General features: G+C 44.0%; 1 protein-coding gene across 1 annotated transcript in view; it reads right to left on the reverse strand.

Annotated features, from left to right (window-relative positions):
• tshz3b (teashirt zinc finger homeobox 3b) overlaps positions 1 to 13,779 on the reverse strand; it is a 56,082-nt gene extending 42,303 nt beyond the window's left edge. Inside the window, exons 1-2 of the mRNA XM_079497324.1 lie at positions 13,699 to 13,779; positions 12,708 to 13,158 (exon numbers count right to left, since the gene is read on the reverse strand). Coding sequence (XP_079353450.1) covers positions 12,708 to 12,747 — 40 coding nt within the window. The 5' untranslated portion in view covers positions 12,748 to 13,158; positions 13,699 to 13,779. The remainder of the gene's footprint in view (positions 1 to 12,707; positions 13,159 to 13,698) is intronic.
• Between the last annotated feature and the right edge of the window lie 6,221 nt (positions 13,780 to 20,000).

Genomic DNA, 20,000 nt, shown 5'->3' on the forward strand with positions numbered 1-20,000 from the left:
CTGTCTCATCTCACCCAATCACGACAAAGAGATACGAGGTTAAGAACAGATTTGATTGTTGGGGGTATATGAACATAGTACATCCATTTCAACATTACATGTTACATTTCTATTATATTGCATATATAGCCTACTATATTATATTGCATTCTATTCTAAAGTAGAAGCTGGTAGATGAATAAGAATACAGTTGAGGGGGTTAATCAGCTGGCCATCTCCTCTCTAATCCTCTTTTAAAAACCAAACGCACCCTTATTATATCTTTAACTCTTTGTCACGGTCCGCTCCTCTACCCTTGAACGTTGTATGTGTTTATTAATTTTGGGACTTTCACTTGTATTCCTGTTCTGTTTCAGTCTTGTATTCTGGTAGTTTGTTGATTTCCCAGTACAGTACATCTTATCTTGTTGTCACTATGAGAACCTGCATCTCCCGTCCGTTAGTTAGTTAATCATCCACGTCTCCATAGGTATCGCGCCTCGTGACATCTCGTGACATCATGGAGACACTTAGATCTCCATATATGGATCTGACCTCGTAACATCTCGTAACATCACGTGACATCATGGAGACCCTTAGATCTCCATATCTGCATATATGGAGCCGGCCAGCAACTCTACATCTGACCTCAAACCTCAAAACCCTTAGATCTCCATATATGGAGCTGACCTGTTCTTTCAAGACACGCTCCATATATGGCCAGTACATTCCATATGTTGATCTGACCTCCCATGCCAAAGCGCCAGCGCTCGCCCAGCAGTCTGCCATCTGCCGTCACCCAGGCGGATGCGTGCATGCCACCTTACTGGTAGTCTAGTAGTGTTCTGTGCTTTCCTCTATGCCCTTTTTCTCACCTCCCTGTATTAATGTAACTCTAGTCACCTGTGTTCTGTTTGCCCGTTAACCTATCCCAGTGTTAATTGTCTGTGCAGTTCACCTGTGTATCTAGTTAGTCTTTGTCTATGTGCCCCAGTGTGTTCCGTTCCTTGTCAGTTCGTCGTCAGATATGACATGATCAGTTCAAGTTTGTCTTCTAGTATATTTGAAGTTCCTTGTTATTTTTCCCAGTGTGTGAACGTTACGGGACCATTTGGTTTCATTTTACGCTCTCAAGAGTTACATTATTGTTAAAACATCTGTATCACAATTTGCAAGATGTCTACACAATTAGAGAAATGTAGAATAATTGTTATTTTGATCAATGTTTGCCTGACATCTCTCCTAATGGGACCAACATCAATACAGCATGGAATTGTGGACAAACTCTCATCCAACGGCGACAAACTATTCAAAGTTTTGGGTCTGAGCCTGAATCTCATCAAATTGTGGTCCGTGGCTCAAATGCCGAATAAATAATTGCCTTGATATGAAAATGGTTGAAAACCACTGATGTACGATATTGGGTGTGAAGTTGCAGCCACAGCACGTAGCCTCAGATACAAGTTGTGGTTTTCAAAAAAACTGTGTCAAAACCGCGTCCATTTTTACACTGTCCAGAGTGTATATTGTGTTTGTATACAAATATACACACATAAATATACATAAATATGATGTATATTTATGTACAATGTACAAAAGCTGATTTTGCTATTGTGTGTGTGCGCAGTGCACAGCCCCGTGTGCATGCTGTGCATGTGTGCCTGCATGCATGCATGCTCGCAAGCATGTGTGCGTGTGTCCTGCACTCGGCAGCCCTGCTCCTTGCACTCTCCTTAACCCCCTTTGCAGTGGCACAATCCATTGCTCTCCCCTCACAAAACAAAATTTGGAGGGGGGAGAAAAGAGCGAGATAGTGGAGGAGGCCCGGGTGAGAGCAAGACAGACGGGAGGAGGGGGAGGAGGAGAGAGAGAGAGATGGAGAGAATTGGGAGGGGGGCAGAGAGGGAACAACGAGGGAAGGATGCAGCCTTGTGAGCCAATTTAAGAAATAACTGCTGATGCATCAGCTATTGACTGTTTGAGCGCTCGTGATAACGCTCAAGGCGAAACCGGGAGCAAAATGACAGCATCAACTGCCTGCAATAAAGTGCAGCGCGCCAGACCAAGGGAGCTCTAATTGACAGCTGTCAACCTAATGGGAGCCATGACGGAAGATTCTGGAAGAGGGGAAGAGGGAGGAAGGGAAACATACCAAAAAAAAAAAAAAAAAAAAAAGGGAAGGAAGGAAAAAATGCTGTTTATCAACCGTCACCCACTTATCGAGGAGGATGGGGAAGAGGAAGAGCTCTCTCCTTCCCTCCCTCCCTCCTCCTCAGTCTCTTCCTCTGAGCAAAATCCTCAGTGTTAATTGAAGTGTATAATGATTACACTGTCACAGTGTTAAATTAACACTCAGCATTCTACAGATCTCTCTCGCTCTCTCTCTCTCTGCTCCTCTCATTCCCCCCCCTGCCTGCTTTCTCATGTCATCCTTTACTTTTACACTATTTGTTTATTTAGATGGGACACTGCATATTAATAGACATTGTATTCAACATAAATATACCGGATTTAGCAATAGATGCTAATTTACATCAGCAGTCCACGGCTCCACGCACATGAAAACATAAAAACAAAACAGGCAGACAACTTCCTACAGTATACTTTGTCTCTCAAATGCACATTATGTTTTCTTTACAAACTCATTCCCCTTCTGCCTTTCCATGTGATAGAATATTCAACTATTCAACTATTCTCTCTCTCTCTCTATCTCCCTCCCTCTCTCTGTGTCTTTGCGGTGGTTCATTGTGGGCTGTGTATAGTGGGGCAGGGACAGTGAGAAAAGCAGAGGAGGGCCATAACTAATCACAGTGTCAGTTGGCTGCCTGGGAGAGACAGACTCTGCACACAATAATGTAGGGATAGGGACTGGAACAGACCACCAAGGTCTGGGTGGAACACAATAATGTGTGGGGATAGGGACTGTGTGGACCACCAAGGTCTGGGTGGAACACAATAATGTGTGGAGATATGGACTGTGTGGACCACCAGGGTCTGGGTGGGACACAATAATGTGGGATAGGGACTGTGTGGACCACCAAGGTCTGGGTGGAACACAATAATGTGTGGAGATATGGACTGTGTGGACCACCAAGGTCTGGGTGGGACACAATACTGTAGGGACATGGGGATGGTGGGGAATCTGGGGATGGTCTCTACTTGGGGTCAGCACAGGCAGACCACATAGCCTACGCAATGAAATTCTGATCATCATTGTGATGTCGGAACATCATTGTGATGTCGGAACATCATTGTGATGTCAGAACAGGTCAGCTCCATATATGGAGATCTAAGGGTTTGATGAGGTCAGATCAACATAATGGAATGAATTCTGTATTGGCCATACTGTATATGGAGCGCCTCACCAGGTGTGGCGGACTGACTGACGGGAGATGCAGGTTTTCATAGTAAACTGTGACCTACGGTCACAATTAAAAAAATATATTGTAAAACAACATTCATTTTATGTTTTCTATAAAGCCTAAAAATGGGTTTTCGTTGTGATGATTAGGAACTTGAAGTAGCTATGTTGATCCACGGCAGAACACAATCGATTGATTGATCATTAAACATGCTGTGAAAAATGCATGCAGCCAGACCCATCTGACCACTCAACACGGCAGCCCATCTGACCACTCAACACGGCAGCCCATCTGACCACTCAACACGGCAGCCCATCTGACCACTCAACACGGCAGCCCTTCTGACCACTCAACACGGCAGCCCAACGGTTGAATCAATTTGCCGAAAAGTTCACAACGCGTCATGTTGTGAGCTTGTAGATCTGCTATTTTTGTTTCGCCTGACCACATAGGGTCGCTATAGGGTTTAACTACCATCCTCAGGGTGTGTGTGTGTGTGTGTGTGTGCACGCGCGTGCGTGCGTGCGTGCGTGCGTGTGTGTGTGTGTGTGTGCGTGCGTGTGTGTGTGTGTGTGCGTGTGTGTCCCATGTGCTGTATCTTAAGAACCGTCTGACCAATGGACTTCAAACTGGTCGTGTGGCTCGCCATGGAGCGGTGGTTGACCAAAAAGACCAATAGATAAATCCGTAAATGTCCATATATGAAATACTATGATGACATCAATGACATACTGACTTGGACCATATATGGATGTAAAGGGAAAATAGATAAGATGGACATGATGGTTACTCAATGTGAGCAGTGGTAGAGAGAGTACACTCGTAAATGTATTTCAGTCAGATAACTCATGAATAGATTTAACCAATATTTATTATAGAATCAGAATACAAGTGTGCATATAATATATTATCTTGGCGTTCGGCTCTGCTGCAATTTTCTCCCTGCTCGGCACAATTAAACACCATCATTAAACATAAAGAGCAGGGAGATAGATATACAATAACAACCCCCCATGGGGAACAGAAATAGCAGAACCCACCGGTGGCGCTGGGGTGGTGGTGGGAGCAAACAGTGCATAAAAACAACCAGGAACCATATGCAGAAGGAAGGCAGGAAGAATGCATGCAGTCTAGGTGAGCTTAAATACCCCGCCCAATTGGTCAGCTGACTGCCACATCAGCGAATGACATGTGGGACTGCAAACACTGTATACACCCACATAGTAATGCAGCATATTAACCCCTCAAATACATTTATGTCCCTTGAGCATAGCATGAACACGCTCGAGTATATCTTACTGAACTAACTCTGCAAGCTACGCATCATCAATTAAGGCTGTCCCTGAACATTCAAGGTTTGAACGTTCGCTCGTTAGGGTTGGCACTCGAATCTTAATTAATGGTTTTTTATCATTATTTATTTTATTTTTATTCCTTTTTTTAACTCGAAAATATATCTCGGCGAGAATGCGATATGCATAATAAGAGTACTATGTTCATGTTGTGTTTACATGTTACATGTTTAGATGTTATTTCAGGGGGGCACACAACCGGTGCGCCAGTGCGCATACGTCGTCAAAATGTTTTCTGCGCGGTAGATCAAAGGCATGCAAGGCGCATTTGCGCACCAACAGCTGAGATGGTTATGTAGAGAAATCTGACAGACATTCAATAGGAACTCAAATGTGATGTTAACGTCCTGTAAGTAGACATAAATAAAACTAGTGTTGACTAATCATTACAAGTGGCTCTTATTTTGAAGTCCGTTTCAGTTGTAAACAAGCTACTATGACACTTTCCCAAAGTTACGTGCTCCTCTCATAGTCATAGTGGTAGTCGCTAAACCACGCGACCAAAATTATTTACAATATGAAAACCATGCATCTTGAACAACACTGGGATTACTTATGGAACCTGCAGCAGTAGGTGAGTAGGCTAATTACTTTTAACTGTGTTTGTTTTGGTTTGGTTGAGTTGCTAACAAACGTCCTCCTGCTGCTTAACGACTAGCCTACACAAATACATTGTCTGTGAGCATCTTTATCTTTTGCATCTGCCCGTGTGTGTGGGAAGCATAACATTGTGGCAGAGTAGAAACGTCCCCCCCCCGTCCCCCGCCGAGGTTCGGAGCTTTTTTTAATTAATTAGAAACGAATGGTTCGGATGTTCGCTCGAAAATTCCTGCCGGAGTTCGAGTCCTAAAAACAGGGCTAGGGTACAGCCTTATCATCAATACTGTATACAATGTAGAAAGACTACAAGTAAAAGTTCGGAATTCAGAAATTACTTCAGTAAAAGTACAAAAGTATATTGGTAACAAAATATGCTGAAAGTACCAACAGAAAGTACTCATTATGTACAATGTTCCATCTCACAAGTTTTCAAATATAAAAAATGTATACAAATCTTTTGCAGATGGCAGATCTACAAGCTTGTAGATCTGTTATTTTCAAATGGCTGAAATGTATAAAAGACTGAAGCGGTTGGTATGTTTTGTAATATACAAAAGTACTGAAAATTGGAAATACTCCAGTAAAATATAAAAAAATAAAATAAGAAATACTGTACTTAAGTACAGTACTTGAGTAAATGTACTTAGTTACTTTACACGGGCACAGTACAATGTACCTGCACGTCTAATAATAATAATCATAATAATAATCATAATCATAATAATAATAATAATACAAATAGTAATATTGAGGTAGCGTGAGGATTTCTGGGTTTCTTATACTGTAAAGAGGGACTATGCATGTGAAGGAAGACTGGAGCATTATAGAAGCAATTCAATTCTAGGGAGTTGTACTCCAGGCATAGGACGCTACATCTTCAATCTCAGGTTTGCACTTTCTAGTTAACTTTAACACGATCAATTAATTTAGTTCAGTGAGCAGAAATGGACCACTTTAACTTAACAAATAGAGGGTAATGGATTAGAGATGGAACGTGTCCAAGCACCAAAATATATTACACTCAACATTTTCTTCTATTTTTAATACCTCCGAACATTTGTCACACACTTGATTTAATCATCAAACTAATGCCTGCATTTTGAATGAGCGACTTTTATGGAAATGCCCAACTCTATCTGGATTGTCAACATTTTCTTGGGTAACAGGCTTTTATGTGTTGTGTACATACGAGTCCATTTGGTTACAGTGTACAGTACACTCTCAGGGTCTTGCGCCACCCCTTACCCCACTTTTTACTATTTTAAAAACCTTTTAAAATAGTTCCAATAGCCAATCTACAAGCTCACAAAGTGTCGGTGTAGGTCGGCTAGTTGAACTATTAAAAATGTTTTTCAAAATAGTAAAAAATGGCAAATAAGTTTAGGGATAAGAGGTGCAGGCGCAAGATAGGGCCCTCAGAGTTAAATTAAGATTTTTTTGTTTTGTTTTACAAAGCCACACATTAGCAATCACAGTCATGATTTAGCTATACACTGAACTGGAATTCTAATAAATCCCAACTGTTTACAATACATGGGAAATAGAGAGACATTAACCCGCAGGAGATCCACAGATATTTAGAAATGGGTGAGAGTGACCCCAAAATAAATAAATAACAGAAAATGGAGAAAAGACTGACCGAAGGTGAACAAAAGGGGCAGTTTGAGCTACAATATCAGTTCAGGAGTATCATTGGTAACTAAATTAATCCTTCCCTACCTTATCCACTTACGCCTCAGTTTATAGCCTACTTTGTCATATGAAGGCGTCTCGCAAAAATAGCAAAAACAGCCGACGCATCGTGAGCTCGCAGATTGGATAAAAGCAATCATATGAGCCCATTAAAATTCCTTTTAACAACCAGCTGAGAATGAATAGAATAACCATGTTCTCTTTTTTTTTTTTTTTTTACTGAATAATTACTTTCTAATTAACCGAGTGCAGGGGTTGAGGAGGTGTTGGATGGTAGTGTTTTTGAAAGTATTTTTTTTTTACTCTCTTAATTATTAATAGAATTATCACGACCCGCTGCTAATAAGGGTAATTAGCTTAATTAAGATGGCATGTTTCATTAGATTCCACGGTAGCAGACTAGATGCATAGACCCTCCTATTTAGATGCCAAAGAGCCATGCTAGCTGACCTGTGCAGCATCAAATGCTTCACAAACAAGCCTGCTGGAATATCATTAACGGAAAACGCATCGTCCATCAGTAAACATCTGTTGTGACACATAACAATACCACATGCGACTGATATGAATTAATATTTCACTATATCAATTTATTATTTAAGAGTTTGTTGTATTAATAGTCATCGAGAAAAAGAATGTGTGAATATAAAAGTAAAAAAATAAAAGTGAATATAGCCACATCTGCATTGTGTGAGCAAACGCTTGTGTGTGTGTGTGTGCAGTGCAGTGCACACCCGCACTGTGTGTGCGCGTGTGCCTGCATATGCGCATGCGTGCGTGCGTGTGTGAGTGCGGTGGTCGGATTGCGCGTTGTGTTTGTGAGTGTGAGCGGGTGTATTTAAATGGGCCACTGCATCTCGACTTAGATCCAGTGCGGGTGCAACGTTAACACACATCAAGCATGATTAATCTCTTGCTCTCATCCACAATCAATCACACACGCACACACACGCACATGCACACGCACACGCACACGCACACACACACACACACACACACACACACAGTACACACACACGCACGCACGCATGCACACACGCACGCACGCACGCACGCAGGCAGGCAGATACACACATGTGCGCGTGCGTGCGTGGAGGCAGAGAAATCACAGAAATCAGCTGCTTTTCGTCCTGGCCTGCCATCTATCTCCCGTCGGACAGAACCAGATCTGTCTTGATGTTAATATTTACATAAATCATGCTTAGCCTCTTTGGACACCGTGCTGATGATAGGTGTTTCTGCAAAATCAACGTTAGGTGAAAAATCTTCACAGTCTGGGAAAGTGTCATTGAGCAGCTAATAATGACCACTGTCAAATTGATCAATCTCCATAAGAGGAGACCATGCTCCATACTCTATCACTCATAGCAGCCTTTAGGTTCTCTTTTGCCTGCTCCGAACCCCCGTACTGTGTACCGCACCACTTCTGTCGCTTTCTGTACTTTTAACCATGCGTCCTTAAAAGATACTGTGTGTGCATCCAAAACGGCTCTTTTTCATCTAATGCAAAAGAGCGCCTGTTTTCCAATTAATCCAATGTAGTCATCATAGTCACAATCTCTTGTTAGTACTTTTCACTTATAATCATACAAATTCACAGACAGACCAAACCACTTATATTTTCTATTTTCCACAAATATTAATATTTGTTTATAAAATCGGACATTAACACATGAACAAGAAAAACATGAAATATGGAGATACATGGTTTGTGTGCCATGGCGGGGAATCGACAATAGCGTATATTTCCAGGCTATATTATCCGGTGCAGTTTAGAATAAAAGCAATGTGGAACATGAGAGACTGTGTTGTTTTAATTAAGGCCAGACAAAAAAGACAATAACAAAACTACAGGTGAAAAAATAAATTGAATGTTTGATGTTCAGTGTTTCCTCTCCCATAACAATGATCTGTTTGGTCTGGCCTGGCTTTGAAGCCCGCAGACAGAAACACTGCGTTTCAACCAAGCATTGTCCATTCCTGAATGGAGGAGAGCACTGAGAAAACAAATACAGACAGAATGAACTTGCGCGCACGCTGTGTGCGTCATGCGTGCGTGTGTGGTGTGTGTTTGCGTTGTTGCGTGTGTATCTGCACTATAGAAGCATTATTATGCATATAATTATGCACAAGCTTGCATATATGGGTGATGTACACATGGTCACACATGCAAGCCAGGTAAACACATTAAAACATGCACACACACACACACACGCACACGCACACGCACACACGCACGCACGCACGCACGCACGCACGCACGCACGCACGCACACACGCACGCACGCACGCACACACACACACACAGTTTCTTCCTAGTAGTGTGCATCATTGCTCTGCCTGCATGGAAAACCTGTATCATCACCTCCCCCCCCCAAGCACTTTTCTCACCTATATGTGTGCTGGTGGTGGGCCTTTTGCATGGGTGTGCATGTCAAACAGTTAACCCTGGACTCTTGGTCTGTGCACGTGCGTGTGCGTGCGTGTAACTGTGTAAGATCAAGTTGATTACATCCAACTATGCTGCTACAGACCTAATTGGCGAGCGTGACAGCGTGCGGAGCTTGTCATCTCCAATCATTACGTCTGTCAGGGATCCATCAGACGCTCAGCTAATTAGGAGAACGCTAATGAAGCTGGCAAAACAACTCACTTTTTTTCTTTTTTTTGCCGACTGAGTGTGCCCCGCCGCCCGCCGTTCACAGGCTGGGGCTGGGGGGGGGATCGTGAGGCCTGCAAGGTTTGGCGGGTTGTAAAAAATAGAGGAAGATAGTTTGTCAGGACAGAAAGGGTAGAGTTGGAATGGCAAGGGAAAGCCAGGAAGACAGGGAAAGTATAGGAGGTAAAGAAAGAAAGAAAGAAAGAACAATAAAATGAGAGAAAAGTACATTTTCTCACTAAATAAAACTCAAGGGTGCGGGGAACATTGTTTCCCCCTAGAGTTCCTAATCAAGGCCCATCATATGCCATCTTCCCCTCTCTCTCTCTCTCTCTCTCTCTCCCCCTCCATCACTATGGCGCAATCAATTTGTCATCACTCTTAGTGTGCCATGATGCAGCCCTCCTCATCAACCTTATAACTTGCAGCTGTGAGCGAGGCAGGGGAGGGGGGTGGACGAATGAACCACTGAAGAAAAGCAACAAAAAAAAGAGAGAAAAAAATACAGGAAGTTGCCCATGATCTAAAATAAAATCCCTCCTCTGCTTGCCCTCGTGTTTGTCCTCGTTCGCTCATCAAAGGAATAAATGGCTCATTTTCTCTCTCACTCATGCACACTCACTCACTCATTCCAGTTGAATAAAAAGGCTTTCAGTCATCCCTCTGCACATCTATCCATCCATCCGTCTAGCCAGCCCCTCGGCCCCCACCCATTGCGTCCATTAGGGCTAAAACATTTTGATCAAGTAAGGCCCAGGGCCTAGCATACAGAGGGCTCTCTCTCTCTCTCTCTCTCTCTCTCTCTCTCTCTCTCCCTCTCTCTCTCTCTCTCTGTCTCTCTCTCCCTGTGCCAGGCTCTGATTGACCATTAGGTTCATTGATGAATGTGGCTGTCAGAGGGCAGACAATTAAATCAAATATGAAACAAAGTCTCTCTGACGGTCCCTTCTGATGGAGCAGGCCAGTCTTCCGCCTTACGATTAGGCTAATAGTTACATTTTTCATACCAGTGTTTGTATGTGTGAGTGAGTCAGTGTGTCTGTCTGTGAGTGTGGAAGTAATTGGATACTTGTGTAAAATGTATGGGCAATGTACATTTCACATAGCACATGTTGTACGGTATAGGTAGGCTACACGTACACCAATGAACATTAGGTTTTACATGTTGTACATTTACATATGTTTGGATGTTGGTGTGTAGGCCTACTGTAATTTACAATTAGTGTGTGAACCGATAGTTAGCAAACAATGACATGCTCAAATAATATTAATTGGAAAATGTAAAAATGAAAAACATTTCTCATTCATGATAAATGGAAGAATGTGTTATGTACACATAAGATGGGGAAACTAGTATTCACCGTAGCTCTGACCAGTGACTTTGCATACAACTATTTCTCGTCTAAACTGATCTGATGAAAACAATTATCATAATAATAAAATAGGTCTACAATGGGCTAATAGACATACCATAAGGTTAAACATTGAAATTAAAATGACACATTCGCCATGCCTCGTCATCTGCAGGCCTACGTCTGTGTGGATAGAAACAAAACAGGGGAGAAAAGGGGGAGAGAGCGAAAAAGTAACAATTAAGGATGTTCTTAATGGCCAGAAGTTTGTCAGGCTAGACCAGACGTGACGTCAGTGGGGTCCTGCTTTTGCCACGGCAGTGTGATTTATCGACGCTTATCGGGAATGAATAGATCAAAGCCTCGCCAGATGACAGGCGATCAATCAACTGTCAAATCAAAGATGGCAATTGTCCATTAAAGCCCCCTCTCCCAGCACGCTCCCTCCCTCAGCTGTGAAATAATCTTTAGACAGGAAAGTCTTTCCCAGAAACTGAAGGAAGGAGATGAAAAAAGGAACGCGAGAAAGAGGAGCATATAGGCTACAGGAGAAACTGGCTAAAAATGTGATGCTTCTGATCAAATGTTTTCGCGCAAAGCTGCACCCCCCCCTCTTAAAAAAGGAAGAAAAAAGTGTGAGGGCGAGCATCAAAGGGCCTCCGTGACAGTCAGCTGACACCGAGAGCCCCGCCAACCTTTCTAGTGTAGATCAGTAGAAACAGTCAATATCTATGAAGAGAGAGAGAGAGAGAGAGAGAGAGAGAGAGAGAGAGAGAGAGAGAGAGAGAGAGAGAGAGAGAGAGAGAGAGAGAGAGAGAGTAAATGCAGAGAGAGAGTAAAGGGAGAGAGAGAGAGAGTAAAGGGAGAGACCTATCAAAGCCTAAGTTGTCTATGAAAGAGACAGTTGTGTGTGTGTGTGTGTGTGTGTGTGTGTGTGTGTGTGTGTGTGTGTGTGTGTGTGTGTGTGTGTGTGTGTGTGTGTGTGTGTGTGTGTGTGTGTGTGTGTGCGCGCGCGCGCACGCACGCACGCACACACACACAGGGGAGAGAGGTTATGAGAGAGATCACTTTCACCCCAACATTTTAAGGAGTCAAGTTATTTTGCGGTGAGAAAACTATAGCCTGCGCCTCTGACAATGAACGTGACATGGTCATGAACAAGGTTTGTTTGTATAATGAAATTATATATAATTTTAAAATTAATAAATGTTAGACAACAATAGATTACTACTCTATTGTTGCTAACGTCATCTATTTTCTATGTGTAGCCTACTATATCATTGGCTAAAGTACAGTGGATCGACTCCTAGAATCCTAGGGTATTGGTATTTAGGCTACAATCAATGAGGTATAGAAGTGAGACAGAAAAAAACCCTCATCCTCTTCAAAGGGGGAGAGTGAAACAGAGGGAGGGGAGGGGGGAACTTTGACTTGTACATTGTGGTCATAACCTCCCGATTGAAGGAGCCAGATTTGGGGCTTCTACGTTTACAGTAGCCTGCAGAAGATCCGGGCGAGCGCTCAGGGGTGCACTTAAATGAGGCCACGATAAATATTAGCAGAAGGACAAATTACTGCAGCAATAGACGGGAAGGATAGGCGGCTACAGCATGCGTATACACGCACGCGCGCGCGCACACACACACACACACCCGCACACACACACGCCCACACGCACGCACACGCACGCACATTGCACACCATGTTGTACCTGAGGCGCGTCGGGGCGCTTGCTGTTTCCTCCGCGGCATGCTGCTGGCTCTCTGGCGGCTGACAGGAGTTCTGCTCTCGGCCCGGAGATCCGAGGAGGCTGCCTCAGGGGCTCCGCGATCGAAGCTTTGATAGGGCGCTTCCTTGCACAGTTTCCCCCCAGGGGAAGCTTTCAGGGCTCACACATAGATCGGGCAGTCGAACACACTCACAAAAAAAAGGGGGAAAGAGGAACCGGAAAAAAATCACACCGTGGAGAACGATGGGTAACTGTGTGTTGAGATCAAAAAGGAGGAAAAACAGCGCGGCTCCCCCTTTTTCTTCCTCTTGTCTTTTTCTCCCAGATCGGCCGATCGACTTGGATATCACAGTGGGAGCTGACGAGAAGAAACCAGCCCTGTAGCCTCCGTGTGATTCCTCCTCACTCGGCGTCGGAGGCTGCAACAGGCGAGCTTAAAGGAAAACCAAATGATCGCGTCACTCAAAGTCCGCAAACAAGGGGCCAAACATCACGCACTGACACACTGAAGAGGAGCACACACACACAATCACACACAATCACTCTCACACACACACACACACACACACACACACACCGTGCGCTCTCTGCGCCGCTGATAGGCGTCACGTAGCTCTCTCTCTCTCTCTTTCTCCCTCTTTGCTTTCTCTTCTTCTCTCGCACTCTTTCTGTCATTCCCGTCTAATTCCATTCCTATGTATGACAAATAATATCGCAAATGCCCTTGTGATTACAAGCCTTGACACTAGCCTGCATTCCAAGTCCTTTAAGAATTTTGCAACTCGCGTAAAAATGTCAATCATAGTATAAGAAAGACGTACAGGCTATCTGGCTACTAGCGGCTGTACAGTTGTAAAGGGGATGAAAGCAGACACATGGTAAGAAAATAATGACCCTGTACAAGACTACAGCACACTGACAGACAGCGTTATGACTGCGTCTGGGATCAATTTAAACGGAAATGCATACTTACTTTATCGGTTGATCCACCGCGCTATCCATGACTGAGGAATCCGCTTCCCGGTTTTCATGCGAAATTCAAAAAACAAGCGGTGAACAATCTGATGATCAACGCTTCTTCTGAAAAAGCAACCACGTAAAAATCCATTCGCCTCCGGCAAGTCCTAGCGGAATGGGGGAGAAAGCCAGTATTCGGTTGTTTGGTTATTTTTCGCGTGGAGAAAAATGGGGCGAAATGGATATAAAAAAGAGGAGAGAGAAGGGAGGAGATGGACGGCAGCCTACTTGTCGCCCACACTGCTGGCGCGGCTTCGCTATTTTGTCCAAGCGCGTTGAAAAGCCCAGTGCGAGGGCAAGACAGTGTGTGTATGTCTGTGTGTGTGCGCGTGAATCGATGAGATACGTGCTTGATTGGGTCTCCCTTGTTGTAATAATGTACATGAGAAGGAGGGGACGGGCTCAGCTGCTCCCATGCAGGCTGGAAGCGCATGGATCAGGCGAGCTAGTGGTGCCAAGCACTTTCTTGGCCGCTAATGGTACTTTTTCCCCTTTTTTTTCTTTGTGTGGTTTTGATAGGAGCTATTTAAAAACAGCAACAGCGAATCACACGCATCTTCCGAGTCCCCACACGGCAACAGCTGCCTCCCTTATACTTCGCCTCAAGTGACTCTCTGGGCGCAAAATCCTCACCAAGCGCAGTCCTTTTTTATTGGCACTGGAAACTAATTATCAGGTAAGCTCTCAAAACCCTCCTTTTCAGAGAATTCAAACATGTGCGGAAAACGCTCCTGTGTCCTCTTTTTGACAGTGTTTCACAGTAGTCTACAGTAGGGCTACGGAATAAAAGTTTCTGGATTATTTTGAGTTGGGAACATGGATTTTTTTTGTCTTTTCTTTTTTTGTAAAACAAAATATTGTCCTTTATTTTTCAAGCAATCCTCGAGGCGAAAAGGATGGATACGCTGCGGTGGAAACAAAGGAATCTTGAAGAGGGGAAAAAAGACATCGAGAGGGGACAGATAAATAACGGTGAGTTGCCACGGGCTGTCTGTCCTCTGCGCCAGCCAGATGTGTTGCTACTTGCTATATGCCTGTCACCGCCGTGTCCCCGTTCTCACGCTGGCTTGTCAATAGCAGAAAAGAAACAGCTTTCCTCTGTTTGAGCCGCTGTGGGAATCAAACCGCTTCTTCGGTCCGTGGATGTGTTGTGTTGTGTAGTGTCGCTCCCAGGGAGGCTGGGGTCGCTCCCCGGCCGCCGTTCACCGGGCTCGCTAAACGGACGAGGGAAGGAGGAAAGAGACGGGTGTTTGTTCAGCGATCGCGGATGTTTTCGCCCTAATCTCGCCGAGAGTGTGTGCGCTGCTCCAGCACTGCATGCCGTTAGATCCGCCCAAGCATCTGTCCGTCTCTCCATTGGCGCATCCATCAGTGTCACACGCGGCGCACATTCGCTGCGATACGACAATACCCCTCTCTCTTCAGCGTGTACACACACACACACACACACACACACACACACACACACACACACACACACACACACACACACACACACACACACACACACACACACACACACACACACACACACACACACACACACACACACACACACAGGCGATGGAGAGCTCTCCCCAACATCTGACTGACACAGTGTTCTCTCGACAAGCCCGCGAACCAGCTCGGAGCTTTTATTGGCTTTTCCACTCCCAAACACGAGCAGTAGAGTGCTCCAGTGCTTTAACAAAGGACTTAAGATAATTCACAGTGGTCATATAGATTAGTTAATGCCATGCGTATATGCTATATAATAACACTTCTCTCAAAACTTTCTCCACTTCCACTATGTTTATTCTGCACAAAAATGGAAACTCAATCACGTTGCTGATTATCGGTTAAAATGGACTGTCGTGCATGAATATTAGGCCACTTCACTATACTTGCCCTGTACAGTTTTTACTAGGTTTAATTGTGGTTACAAATATCATGAATGAACTGCACGCTGAATCTGATTTGATCATATACCTGTAACCTGTTCATAAACACAATGCAGTGTCACTTTGCTGCTGTTTTGTGTCTCACGGTCCGCTGAAGGCCCTGCATGGACATTCCATGGTCCACACCCCCCGCTGTGTGAGCGCGTGCGTGGCCACGGGGTGACTTTATAACAACCACTCGAACTTGTCTAATTCTTACCTATAGCCTAGACACCAAATTAGCATGAATTATAACCTCTAAATCGTGTTTTGTAACCACATTCAAACACACCAAACCAAAAGAAGGGAAACTAAAAGTTGCCCTTATATGCATATTTGGTGTAAGGTGTATAATAGTAAAACCGCTGTCTGTGTGTGTGTGTGTGTGTGTGTGTGTGTGTGTGTGTGTGTGTGTGTGTGTGTGTGTGTGTGTGTGTGTGTGTGTGTGTGTGTGTGTGTGCGTGTGCGTGTGCGTGTGCGTGTGTGTGGACATAGCCTACTCTGCGACTCCGATTCGCATAGGATAGGCTATCAATAAGCAACAGCTCGCATGTTAGGCTGCCAGGTAATTGGACAGTTTTACAGAAATATTAAGTGAAAGTGTTGTCGGCTTTTCCAATATGTTGGTTTTTAGGAGTGGTTTCCAGAACAACAGGCTACAAGTCCAGATGCGTCCACGATTTTTAGAGGATCGTGTTTTTGACCAGGTAAATGAATGTTCATTTAGAAATATGACTGAATGTAGCAAATTATATCCTAATTTAATTAGCAACTAATGCAGATAGACACGTTGTCTTTACACAACGAATTGCACTTGGATGTATAATATTTGTCTTAATTGTGTAATTTTAAAACGTATAAATATAATTTTAAGTAACTGATAGCATATAGCACCCTTTTCAGTATTTAAATTAAGGTTAAACATAGGCTAACTTATAGCCTAATTATTTAGTTATATAGGAATAAAATGTAAAGTTCCGATTTCAGCATGTTGAACTGCGCGCGCGCGCGTGTGTGTGTGCGTGTGCGCGCGTGCGTGCGTGCGTGTGCGTGTGTGTGTGTGTGTGTGTGTGTGTGTGTGTGTGTGTGTGTGTGTGTGTGTGTGTGTGTGTGTGTGTGTGTGAGAGAGAGAGAGAGAGAGAGAAAGAGATACACACACACAGAGAGAGAGAGAGAGAGAGAGAGAGCTAGAGAGAGAGAGAGAGAGTAGAGGAAGATCTTTAGTATGTAGTTGAATCTGAGTCATTTAGGTTTGTTCAAACGTTAAAAAAAGTTTATAATTGTTGCCTTATTGTTTCGTTTTAAAAGAAATATTTACAGTTTTTACTGGAGCTGCTGGAAAATATTGGTGAACTTCTTAGAATCGAGTCATTTGGGGGGCATTTGACTAGCACGTTTTAATGTTTTGAAAAGCTTTTCTGATAAAAAAAAAAAAAAAGTCTTGTTGACCTCCGGACACAGCTGTGCGAGCAGCACGAGATTCAGGTAATTAACTCACTTATCTGTTGTTCACCTTTTAAGGCGACGAAAAATGACTCAATTAAATACAAATGTAATAGACAGACGTTTAGGCGGCTATATTCACTTAATAATTTCAAGAGAGAAAAGACTGCAGGTCATCTCCATTGTCGTTCAGCAGTATGTTGAAATTAAATTTAAATACGAAAATTCAACGCTTTAAAAAAAAAAGTTTGTTCAATTGCTTGAGTTCACAACGAATAGAGTCTGGCCCATATTTTCAAATTAAAATTAAAATGCTCCTGTATTAGCCTAAAGTTAACTTAGTATTTAAGCTGTATTTTGGCACAAGTAAATAATGCAATTTCTGAGAGCCGTCTTTTGCTATATGAAATTGTGTTGTGATCCATACCTCTGATTTTTTATGTGTCAATTCCGTTAATTACTTTGAATATGTTCCCTTCCGACACATATCATATTCGTAATTGCAGCAAACAGAATTAACCTATAGGCTACTGTAAAAATAGGCTATCCTGCAAATAATTTGGAATGACGATACCCTTCTCGTGCGATACAATTTTCTTGATTTGTTGTCAAGCCTACCCTCATACTTGATATTTCATAGCAGCAGGTAGGCCTATCCCCATAGTTTAAAATTATAATAATGGCATAATTATGCTGCGCGCAGACAGTCGCTGGTGAGGTGATTTGGCAACCCTGTGGAGGATGACTCATTTGGGAACGTGCAGTCCGTGGCCTGGGCCGCCTGGCTGGGGGACTCCCAACTAGGACAAGCGGTCTATAGGGGTCGGATGATGTTGCTTCAAATCACTTAATTCTTGCGCATATAGGCATACACTTTTTTGTTTCTTCTTAATTATGGTTTTTGTTTTAAAGATAGGCTAAAGATACCGCGCATAAAACGCACGCGCGCGCGCACACACACACACACACACACACACACACACACACACACACACACACACACACACACACACACACACACGCACACACACACTGGGGCGTTTTACACGGAGAGTCATTATTGCCCCGTTGTTTGAGAGATAACCTCTTTAAGCATAAAGGTTAGTAATTGGCGCGGTGTGACCCGCGTGTTTCCCCCGGGGACAGAGAGCCACGGCAGCAGGGGACTGGGCTGTGCAGGGTCGGGGGGCTGGCTAGCCTGCATGGGACACATTGGGACAGGTCAGAGGAGAGAGGAGAGCTCTAACCGTTACGCACAGAGCTCACTATTCCTCTCCCATGGGCGAGCGGATTAAAAGCTGAAAGCTATTTTAGTGTATATGGCAAATATGCAAAGACGCAGATATGGAGTGTTCGGTAGAAAAGGGGCTTTGATTTATCTACTATAGCTCCACTCCGCCGCGCACCAGCGGTGATTTTCCGGTGATCACGCGCTGGTGCGGAGAGGCAGTGCGCCGCCGCGCTCTGACTTCACGGCACACTTGTTTCTAGTGGAGTGGATAAAGAGCGAGAGAGCAGCGACGCGCACGGATGAGGGGACGGTCCGCAGAGCAGCTTGGATAACTCCAGCTTTTATAGCCTATGCAGCCTAATTTATACGCAGTCGGTGTTGCTTGCTTGTCATGAAGAACAGATCTCCAAGTTATGAGATCTGTTATTTTTGGCAACTGGCACGCAACATGTTACAGCTATAGTGCACGTTGGAGTGCACTATAGCTGTTAAACTGAAAATGGTGTTGGAACTATACCAGGGGTGCATGGCCTCCTCCTTATGTGTCTGGAGACTGTACAGGTTGATTCCCCTATCTTCTTTTTTTGCCATAATATTAATTTTGTCAGCCTATTTGTTCCTCTCCCCCCACACACTGCTTCTGGTTGTTTCCAAGCTAGCCTGCAGATCTACATTATTTTGAGAAAATGCATTATTGAGCTTTAATCAAATATCTCGCAGTGACCTCCGAAACTCCAAGTCTGACTCTATAGTTATTCACTGAAAAGGTGCCATATTTAATGTGGAGAAAGCAGGCCATGCAGGGTTAGATTCTCCTCAAATAACCTTAAAAAGTTACAAACTATACCACGAAAACAAGACAACACATTGACAAGGAAAGCAGAAAGATAGAGTGGGTGCTGTCTCTTTGCCCCCCTCTCTCTCTCTCTGTCCTCCCCCCTGCCTCGTTGGGTGTGCTGTGGAGCTAGCAGGGTTGAGAGGGCAAGTGCTGACCAGCCCTCTTTCTTTCACTGTCTGCTGTTACTAGGTCACCACACACGCACGCGCACACACACACACACACACACACACACACACACACACACACACACACACACACACACACACACACACACACACACACACACACACACACACACACACACACACACACACACACAAGCACACGCACGGTGGCTTTTGTGCGTGCACAACACGCACACCTCACCTCCTCTCGGTCAGTGTTGCCACTAGGGAGAGGGGTAATTTAAGCCCTCCTTGATGTAGCCTATTCATCACTGTCCCCTGGACCGCGCTTCAAAATTAAAGTCTGATCTACAAAGTTAGAGCGAAATGAGATAAAAATTGGCAGAGGTCACGGAGCAGGGCTGCATGCATGGGGCCTGTGCAGTCAGAGCACTGCATGCATGCCAGGGTGCTGCTTGCTCAGGTGGGTGAATTCTTGTTTTGTTTTTAGTTGGGTTTTTTTCATGGTTTTCTATTTGTTTGCTTTCTTTTTTCTTTTTAAATGCGAAGTTAGTTTTGTATATTCTGGCAAGGTTTGTTGATTTATGTTTCCAAGGGAGTTAAGTCAAATTATACTCTAGTTTATAGCCAAATTGGAGACACCCACCATTATTGTTTCCTGTGTTGTTAAGTACTCTGCACAGACAGGAGTATGTTTTA

Source organism: Electrona antarctica (genome assembly GCF_951216825.1).
Source record: "Electrona antarctica genome assembly, chromosome: 3".
In the NCBI taxonomy this organism is placed as follows: Eukaryota; Metazoa; Chordata; class Actinopteri; order Myctophiformes; family Myctophidae; genus Electrona; species Electrona antarctica.